Raw genomic sequence first — 9,958 nt, forward strand, 5'->3', positions numbered from 1 at the left:
AGCGCAGTCCCTTTGTAATATTCCCCCTTCACTGGTGTTCTGAGAAGGTTAGTCCTTTTTTTTTTTTTATCAGTTCACCATATTTCACCCTGTGCTCTTGTAATCAGAAGCTGCAAGTCCATTCAGCTCAGGAAGGAGCAAAGTGGCAAAAATATTTCCCATGTCTGCCTTCTTCCAAGCTTAGCACCAGTATGAGCAATTCTGTTTCTGTCAGCGTGTTTCAAAGCTGCGTGTCATGATGACACTCAATTGGGGGAGGGCAAGAGAGGTGGGCTTTATTGTATGTGTGTGAGTGTGAGTGTGTGTGTGAGCGAGAAGGATACTGTGAGAAAAAAAGATTGGGATCGTTGTAGTTACAGCACCTGAAAAATGATTAAAAGTGCAGAAATTTAGCAGTCAATTGTTTCTTTTGTGTTTCCTTTAAAAGATTAATTTTCTTGTTCTGTCTTTCTCTATTGTGTTTTTGATGGTGTCACCATTTTCACAAGTGCTCTACAGGTACCACAGTTTGCGTGCTTTTCCTCTCAACTCCTCAGTCCTCATAATCCCTCTGCTTTCCACTCCAGTGTGCCTTCCAGCTCGGCTCACTGCTGCCGAGAACAGAACGTGTCTGAGTATCACACTCTTAATGCATGCTTATGCACATTCACAGGCAATGCTAATTGGGATTTAGTGGAGAAGTGCCATCAAAAAATAAATTATATATATATTATACACACACACACACACACATTTAGTTGCATTCACTTCTTTAGGCAAAGCAGTGTTTATGTCACTTAAGTAAAAATGTGTATTTTTCATTTGCATATTCATTTGGTTATTATTAGTTTTCCTTTGAACTTAATTCTTTCATATACTTGTTCACATTATCCTATTCAGCATCCAGGCACAAGGCAGGAATACAGCCTTGGGTAGGATGTGAGTCCATCACAGCATCACACAGTCACTCTTTCTCTCACATACACCCATATGGACATAATAAGAACAACCTATCAGCATGATTTTGGATTGGGGGGTGGAAGAAACCCATTCAGCCATAGGAGAGTATACCATCCATCCATTATCTGTAAGCGCTTATCCAATTCAAGGTCACGGTGGGTCCAGAGCCTATCTGGAATCATTGGGCGCAAGGCGGGAATACATCCTGGAGGGGGCGCCAGTCCTTCACAGGGCAACACACTCACACCTACGGTCACTTTTTTGAGTTGCCAATCTACCAACGTGTGTTTTTGGACTGTGGGAGGAAACCCACACGGACACGGGGAGAACACACCAACTCCTTACAGACAGTCACCCGGAGCGGGAATCAAACCCACAACCTCCAGGTCCCTGGAGCTGTGTGACTGCGCCGTGCCGCCCGGAGACCAATCTGTTAAAACTTACCTAAGGTCAGGTGTAAACCCACAAACCCAGGATCCTAGAATTGTATCTAGAAATATATAACTTATGAAAAATTGTGCTTAGGAATAAATACCTGAATAAACACTACATGGGTTGAAAAGCATTAAAACGCCATGATGAATTGGCATCTGTACAATACTTTCACCAAAGAAAACACTGCATCTACACGAGTAAAATAATTTTGGCATGATTTAATCACAAAGCTGCCCCATTGTTACTTTTAACTGAATGTCTATCCATGAAAATAGATTAAATTATGGGTAAAAACAGCCTGTTAGAACGAAGTGGTGCTTCATATGTTTGCACTCCAGCGTAGAGACCAGCTGTAACTCATGAACTGTCACACTGCCAAAAACTGCTCATTACGGAGCAAGGTTCAACAGTTTTCAAAAATAACAAAAAGCTTTGACTAACACGGTTGTTTGGTTCACTGTTCGAAGTGCTAATAGTTAGGTCTAATTGTAATAAATTACAACCAAAAAAGAAACAAAGATGGTTTATTGATGTCATAAAATATCATTTAATAACAGCATTTGTTCCACATCATATTCTCAAGTCTACATTAGCCAGCACATTTTTTTTCTTTTAAACATTTAGATTAAATAGAGAATGTCTGCTTCAGGCACACAGATAATGGAGGGTGAGGACGAGTCCAGAGAATGCGATTAGTCTGTCAGCTTGAGAGAAACAAAAGACGGACACAAAGTTCTTCATGGTATGGGGCTACTGCTCCTGAAACAGATTAAATTTTACATGACATATTGATTTGAACTGCTACATATCTGAAATAAAACTGCACACATCTCGTGTACCTCCATGCTCATGATCTGGTTTTTCCCTTATCTGTATATCCTTAATGATGCATTTTAGCATTTGGTTTTAATAGATCAAACAGCCCTAATCTTATAAAAATGTAGATCCTATCTAAGACCTTTCTGATTTAATGCCATTGTTGACCCATAATAGGCTATATTTTCTCCTACTCTCCACAAGTATATTTTGTCCTTATTTAGTCCTATACGAACAAACTCTAGAATACATGCGCTTCAGCACTGTGAAAAAATAATGTAATTAAACTACAAGGTGTTTTAAAAAATAAAGAAATTAACAAACTTTCATCAGCACAAATTGGACCTTTGGAAAATGCTGTAAATGTATTTGACATCAGAATTTCATTAACATGAAAAGCATGGCCTACATTTAATGTACTAACCTTAGTGGTATTTCTCTGTAGAAGATACGGTGACCTCAAATCATTCTGGCAGTTTGAGTAAGCCATGCCCAGCCCTGCTCCTGTGCCAAATGCAATTGGCAATGTCCTGCCTGTATGTCCACAACAAACACAGTGAAGTGTTCATCATAATAATAAAGGGATAACACTTATAAAAAGGCATTGAAATTAAACATACTCACGTTTAAAGAATACAACTGAGAAGACAATTCCTAAACCGAGACCAGCCCCTAGATTAAAAATAAAATGCAATATAAGGAATGGAGAAAAAGACATGACAGGCAGTGTGCTGCTGTACAGTATTACATCCGTAATGAGCTAGGTACTAATGGGGATTAGGCAGGCTCAGGGACAAAAGGAAATCTGAAATTTCCAAAGTGTACATTATTATGTTACAATTTCTGGCTCAGATTTAACAAGTTATGTGACAATAATTTGCAGAGATTTTGGGGGCTTTATGTAAATAGTTTGTACTGTTGTTTTTTTTCCTAATTACTATTTAACTGAAAATTGTCATTTTTAATATTTCATTGATGTTACGGTACACCATAAATTAAATAAATAGGTCATCACCACTCATCAAAATCAGTGGGCAGGCCATGCTCTGATTAGACGTCTGCTTTATGCTCTCATAAGGTGCTGTGGAAGATTGTGTACACATTCAACACTGAATAGATCAGAGACAGGCACAGGCACTGATTATGATGAGTGATGCTGAGAGATTGAATTATTTCTCAGTGCATAGAACCGCAGCAAAAAAAAAAAAAAAATTATATATATATATATATAAACAATTTTCAATTATTAAAAGGGCAGAATATTATCCGGGGATGTGATACCATGCTACAATATCTGCATTTTGCTTGTTGATCTACAATTATGACCCTGTAGAGGACCAAGCATAACATGCATTTCTCTTTCATGCAAATCAAAGCAAACCTTATCCTTATAAAGCATCTGTAGATCTATGCACAAAGAATACTGAATATTGGCATTTTATACATTATTATATTGTAGACTATATTTTCAGACTATTTAGATATTTAAACTATTTGCACTTGGCTCACCCCCAAACTTGCCTTTGGCTCCTCAGCATAAAGAAATGTGGAGCCCTTGGGTTAGGTGTTAAACTATATTAAGTCATGCTGATTTTTTTTGTTGTTGTTGTTGTTGTTTCAGGTAGGTTTTTTCCTGCCACTGTCAGTGTATATCTGATTAATATACTTCTGTGGTCACTTATACCCAACCGCTCAAGCATTTAATTTTATTTTAATGCAGCGGTTGTCAATCCTGTTCCTTGTGGCCTGCCCTGCATATTTTAGCAATTCCTCCACTCCACACCTGATAAGCTATTAACAAGCCTTTCCAAAGCTGAAGTAGGTGTGATGGAGTGAGGAGAAAACTAAATGAAGAACAGTGGAAAACAGAATAAATCCACCGATCAACTGCTTAAACTAGATTAGGTAATGCATAGTAGAAGCATTTATTAAAATTTTTAATATCCTAAAAAACAATAAATCATGATTGTTTCCAACAAATTACATGATTTATAACCTATCTGCCTGTATACTTACCTCAGGATCTGTTCACATTAATTACTCAAGTAAGAAAGAAAAGAAAATTAGAAAACAATGCGTTACACTCCTCTCTCGTGGACTCCTCCAGCTGTAGTCAGGCAGTGCAGGTGTGGATTTTCTTAATTTTTTTGGGTTGGTTTTTATTTTCATAAACTAGTTTACTCCTGGTCTCCACAAACTTTGACCTACTTCTTTTGCTTTAAGTGATATCAAATTTTACAGGTAAATGTAACCTATATTCAGAAACTAACACTTGGGATGTAAACATAAATGTATTTCGAGACTCGTTTTATACTTAAACATGCCCCTTAAGATGTGCTACACAGATTTACACTTATTTATGCTAAGTATTTATTCATTGACCACTGAAATGGTACTCACAAATTAAAGTCCTTAAATAGTCATAAATAAAGAGAATGAAGCGTGGAAATGTACGGTTAAAACCGTTAGTTCATAATCTAACGTTAACCTTGTACTAGCTAGCTACAGTAACGCTAAACCCTACTGGAGATAAATAGCATTGGCTTTTACATGCTAGCCATGTCTGTCGTTTTCTGGTTATTTTCTCTTATTTCTTGGAAAACCTACCGGCTTTAATGGCGCAATCTGCGAGGCAGCGGTCCCATTTCTGTCCAATCTCCTTCTCAGACATGATTTACACTTTTTCTATGTACGTATTACAACGGGGACTCCAGTTGACTTTGTATCCTAAGCTAAGCTGTCATTTTACTCCTGAAAGAGGTGAGGTCAGTCTCAGAGAAGCTTTAGCGCCTTCCCGTGGACAGGAGCGTCTTTAACGTGTAATTGGGGCCGACACTCCAAAAGCGCCCTACTCCCTACTAAGTGCACTACATGTATGAGTCTCGAGACCTTTAGTTCACACCAATACACACCTCACACATAAATCAACAAGAAATGCCTCTAGTCTCAAAAACTAATATCTCAGTTTTGTTGCTCCAATTATTAACCTACTATACAGGGAACAATTCTCTGCATATACGAAAGTAGTTTTTGTTTGTTTGTGATTAGGTGGGTGATGGACACCTGCTAAACTTATTGCACCTTAAATATGTGCAAAATTGTTAACTTAGGAAATCAATAACACATGGAAAGTCAGGTTCTCCCTGTGCCTGCAATTTGTGTGAGTTTCCACCAACAATCCAAAATCAATGCATTATTTTATTTGTCAGTACACTGTTTACCCAGTGCTTTTTTCCCTTCTTTTTAAGTAAAGCACTTTGAGCAGCATTAACCTATGAAAGGTTCTATAAAAATAAAGATTATGATTTTTATTATTGTTGTAATTAACCTGCCTTGCACCCAATGATTCTGGGTAGGCTACAGACCCACTGTAACCCTGAAGAGGGTGAAGTGATTACAGAAGATGAATGAATGAATGGAAGGATGGATGGATAGATATATACAAGGTTAGACAATGAAACCGAAACATCTGTCATTGTAGTGTGGGAGGTTTCATGGCTAAATTGGAGCAGCCTGGTGGCCAGTCTTCATTAATTGCAAATTGCACCAGTAAGACCACGTGCATCCAATGGTTCAAACATTGTGTTCTGAAGGCGGTGCCGTGTATCAGGACGACAATGCACCAATACACACAGCAAGACTGGTGAAAGATTGGTTTGATGAACATGAAAGTGAAGTTGAACATCTCCCATGGCCTGCACAGTCACCAGATCTATTAATATTTATTAAGTCATCATTTAAGTACATCTAACATTTCAAAATCACACATTTCATATAATTTATTCGATAAAAAAAATAACAATTGTGACAAAGTTTCCTGAGGTGATAACGGAACTGTATAATAATAATATAAGCACCTGTGTTACACTACAATGTGACATAAGCATAGTCTTGGACTAAATTACAACATCAGTGGATATTCTCCATCTTAAATGACCTAGAGCTGTCACTAATAATTTCTGGAAAACCAGCATCATGTGCCTTACCTTATGAGTTTGTTTATATTATACTAACCTACTGAAAAATGGGTCATGCTCATGTAGCCCATTCCGAGAGAGACCAGGACAGAATTTATGAAGGAAATACTAAATCTGAAGCACATAAGATAAACATAATACATTATTTAAAAAGCTAACAGCCTAAAAGTCAAGGCTACATTTATTATCTTAAAAGCTGTAAGGTCAGATACTTCAGGAAATTCATCTTTCAATATATTCAGCCTTTCAGAAACACTTCAAAATTTGCAGTGTCCAAAAAAAAATTTAATTATCAAACATCTCCATGGAAATACACAAGGTCAGGCTCTACGAAACCCAAGTTATATTGTCAGGTTATGTTTCTATGAACTGAAAAAAAAAACACTGGTGAAAAAACAATAGCGCATTTAAAATGTAAACCTTTTAGGGTAGATCTTAAACTCTGGTTCATTTCCTGACACCCTACTGTAGAGAGTAATATTAGGAGTGCTTTAAGACATCAATCTTCATTGCAGTGTCTTACAGTCAATTAAAATCTTTATTCAACTTGGTGTTATCTGGAATTATGAGATTGCACTCTTTTTAAAGAAATAGCCATTATTTTTTACTCACTATTAGAGTGATGTTCTGTGAAAGTATGTGTCAATTCTGCAAAATTTGAAGAATTCCCAGACTGAATATATTATAAAGAACTGTAAATCTAAAACTATTTTAAAGAATAATAAATGACATATTTAAATTTAAGGTTATCTAATTACTAATGAGGAGAACCTGTGTGCATTTCCTGAGTACAACAGAAAACAACTCTCTGTTGCAGAAATGTGCCCCATTGGACAGCAGGTCAGGTTACACATGGGTCAGTAATACTAATAAACCACAACACAGATGTAAATTAAAAAGGCGTCCTGAGAGTGAGATGGTACAATGGAAAATTGCACTGAACCGTCGGCACAAATCAGAGCAACTCTTGGTCTTTGGATGTCATCATTCTTTGTCAAAAACATTTGGCTTAGGCTCTGTGTTGGTTTGGCTGACAGCTTCTCTGTGTGGTTTAATGGTGTTCTTACTGATTGCCAAGAGATCACGCAGCTCCTTGTTTTCAATCTGAGTTAAGAACAAGATTCATTAAGTTTTACAAGGACAAACATATAATGGCCAGACAAAACACTTATGACAAAAAAAAATTAACATTGTGAAGACTGCTTTTCATTTTGGAATGGCAATAGGAACATGGGACAGGGTAACTGTCTCATTCAGGAGCTGAGTAGCTCAGTTTGGACAGATAAAGCAGTTTGAGCTACGTCTGGAGATGCTAGTACCACATGTAGAAAACAAACTAATTTATTTTATATTTGTCTAAAAATAAAAAAATTCCAGCCCTGAACATTTAGTAACATGTTTGCAATTTGTAAAATCATGAATGTGCCAGACATAATGAATTTACTAGCATTCAGAAATATTAATTTCATATACAATTCACTGAAGAATTACCTCCAGCTGAGCTAGTCTCTCTTTCACAGAGCAGTAGTGCTGGTCATCCACCTGTACTGCTTTACGCATGACCTGGCCCATCTCACATATTCGTTCCAGCTGGCTTTGCACTTCCTGTTCCAAGGAAAAAGTGCTTTGTCAGAATTGTACTAGCAACAAAACCCAAGAAAGCTAGTTGTATAAAACATCCATTAACCTTGGCATGATCCTCATGAAGGTTGAGCATGGGCTTGGTGTCCAGCTCCTTCTTTCCCATCATTAGCTGAAGCATTTGCTTGCGGTAGCGTCCCATGATCAACTCCAGAGCGTACTGGTGCTCTTCCAAAGAAAGCCAAAGCTCTGGGGAACAAGGGAAAGAAAAGGTGCTCAGCAAGCTTTAAACAAATATTCCTTTATTTATTTATTTGCATTATCTTTAAATTAAGAAACATACCTCGGTTCTCCTGCTGGAGTTCTTTGATTTGAGTGTTCTCCTGGGTCAGCAGAACATGGGGTTTGTATTTGGAAAGCTCTTGATACCCTGCACTTTCATCCATGTACTGAGTAATTGGGGGAAAAAAATAGTGTCAAGAACATTTTAAATGGAACTTAAATAAATCCCTCTTTCCCTTGACATGAGTAGGGCCTAAATTAAACATGGCAAACATAGGCTAGAAAAGAGGCATTCGTGCACATTTCCCTACAAGACAGAGTGTACAATTTGAGTGCTAGAAGACAAAATTTCATATCTTCTGCAGTACATTAGATAAGGGGTTAAGGGCCATTTCTGATAAGATAAACTCTAAGACCTATGAAGCTAGTGCATTACACAGGCTAGAGTCTAAATCTCAAATAACTTTCCTACATCCTACGTAAAAGTAAATAATAATAAAAACGACAACAAAATTACAGGATATCTCTTATTATGAGGCTCAGCAGGTAGTGTCGCAGTCACACAGCTCCAGTGGCCTGGAGGTCGTGGGTTCGATTCCCACTCCGGGCAACTGTCTGTTAGGAGTTGGTGTGTTCTCCCTGTGTCTGCGTGGGTTTCCTCCCACAGTCCAAAAACACACGTTGGTAGGTGTATTGGTGACTCAAAAGTGTCCGTAGGTGTGAGTGTGTGAGTGAATGTGTGTTGCCCCCTCCAGGGTGTATTCCTGCCTTGCGCCCAATGACTCCAGGTAGGCTCTGGACCCACCGCGGTTGCAGATAATGGATGGATGGATCTTATTATGAGTCATTTGGGATTCATCCAGATGTGCTTCAATCCACAGAGAACAACGTTTATTCACATAGTTCACTAGCTAGCCATGTAGGGAACAGGGAAGTGGTGAGCCATTTGGGATTCAGCCTTGGACTGAAAACCTTGAATGAATGGGAATAATTTTGTTATCTTAAACAGTGTGTTTCTGTGAGATTAAAGGCTGCATAGGTCTCAACGTTAACGTTACCTTTTCTGGGAGAGAGTTCTCCACCTCCCTCATGCTGTGGACCCTGTGGCTGAGGGCGCTGGACTGATCTATCAGACTCTCCGCCGCAGTGTCGTGCTCCTTCAGCCTCTCCAGCAAAGTCCGAGCATCCGACAAAACCTTCTCCAGAGTACAAGCCATCACCGCGGTCCTCAGCACTGAAACTCAGCCGATAGACGATACTGTACTCACTCTCTCGGTTTGGCTGCGCTGATGTTGCTCCAAAACCTTACTGTAAACAATAACACAATCTTCTGACCAACTACATGTGATCGATGTACAGTTAAACACCTGGAGGTATGTCTACACTCGTAAGCTACATGTTTACTGCAGTCTGCCCTAATTTACTTCTTTAAACGCTTATAGATAGGATACCCAAAACAAACAAACTCAACCTGTAGCAAAGCTAAAACACGACTGCGCATGCGCTTTACGTATTTCCGTCTTAAGCAGCGGTGATTGAAGCTGGTCTGGGATCAGTCAACTTCAATTTAAAAAATACCTGCAGTGACAATCAACTTTTACAAATGAATGTGGTGTGTGTGTGTGTGTGTGTGTGTGTGTTAGAAGACCCATCACCCTATCACGAGGAAAAAAAAAGATTTATTTTTGGAAATAAACCTTAATGTGTAATTCTGATGAGCCAACATGACTTTAGTAAATAAAAGTCTTGTCCAAAATGTATAAACAGTATTTTGAAATAAATATTTTTATATATTCACATATTATTCTGTCTTTTCTTTTAAACTTTTGTTTGTTTGCTTGTTTTGTTTTTGTGTTCAGAGACTTCTTTGGTGGTAATAGGGTGACATTAAAATATGTACATAGAGCCGCACGGTGGCGCAACTCCAG

At 38.2% G+C, this 9,958-nt stretch overlaps 2 protein-coding genes across 3 annotated transcripts; both read right to left on the reverse strand.

Annotated features, from left to right (window-relative positions):
* Positions 1-1,900: 1,900 nt before the first annotated feature.
* On the reverse strand, positions 1,901-4,982 carry micos10 (mitochondrial contact site and cristae organizing system subunit 10). Of its 2 annotated transcripts, none has more exons than XM_066672748.1 (4): positions 4,798-4,982; positions 2,815-2,862; positions 2,615-2,724; positions 1,901-2,127 (listed from the first exon to the last, which is right to left on the reverse strand). In XM_066672748.1, the coding sequence occupies exons 1-4, from the start codon at positions 4,859-4,861 to the stop codon at positions 2,125-2,127; spliced, it is 225 nt and encodes a 74-aa protein (XP_066528845.1). In that variant the 5' UTR covers positions 4,862-4,982; the 3' UTR covers positions 1,901-2,124. The 2 variants fall into 2 exon arrangements, with proteins under 2 accessions (XP_066528845.1, XP_066528844.1); XM_066672747.1 differs by having other exon boundaries at positions 1,903-2,133; positions 4,798-4,980.
* Positions 4,983-5,910: 928 nt separating this feature from the next.
* On the reverse strand, positions 5,911-9,513 carry sike1 (suppressor of IKBKE 1). Its single transcript, XM_066672051.1, has 5 exons — positions 9,089-9,513; positions 8,092-8,197; positions 7,855-7,997; positions 7,659-7,772; positions 5,911-7,271 (listed from the first exon to the last, which is right to left on the reverse strand). The coding sequence occupies exons 1-5, from the start codon at positions 9,245-9,247 to the stop codon at positions 7,152-7,154; spliced, it is 642 nt and encodes a 213-aa protein (XP_066528148.1). The 5' UTR covers positions 9,248-9,513; the 3' UTR covers positions 5,911-7,151.
* Positions 9,514-9,958: the final 445 nt, after the last annotated feature.

The sequence above is a fragment of the Hoplias malabaricus genome, chromosome 5 (genome assembly GCF_029633855.1).
Source record: "Hoplias malabaricus isolate fHopMal1 chromosome 5, fHopMal1.hap1, whole genome shotgun sequence".
NCBI classification, from domain to species: Eukaryota; Metazoa; Chordata; class Actinopteri; order Characiformes; family Erythrinidae; genus Hoplias; species Hoplias malabaricus.

Bases quoted from the DNA above. Each gene is read 5' to 3' on its own strand.
- sike1 (XM_066672051.1), bottom strand. From the start codon at position 9,247: ATGGCTTGTACTCTGGAGAAGGTTTTGTCGGATGCTCGGACTTTGCTG. The intron at 8,198-9,088 runs GTAACGTTAACG...CCAATTACTCAG, and splicing joins AGAACTCTCTCCCAGAAAAG to TACATGGATGAAAGTGCAGG. The intron at 7,272-7,658 runs GTAATTCTTCAG...TTCTTAACTCAG, and splicing joins AGAGACTAGCTCAGCTGGAG to ATTGAAAACAAGGAGCTGCG.
- micos10 (XM_066672747.1), bottom strand. From the start codon at position 4,861: ATGTCTGAGAAGGAGATTGGACAGAAATGGGACCGCTGCCTCGCAGAT. The intron at 2,863-4,797 runs GTAGGTTTTCCA...TTTTTAATCTAG, and splicing joins AGATTGCGCCATTAAAGCCG to GGGCTGGTCTCGGTTTAGGA. The intron at 2,725-2,814 runs GTGAGTATGTTT...GTGGACATACAG, and splicing joins CTCAGTTGTATTCTTTAAAC to GCAGGACATTGCCAATTGCA.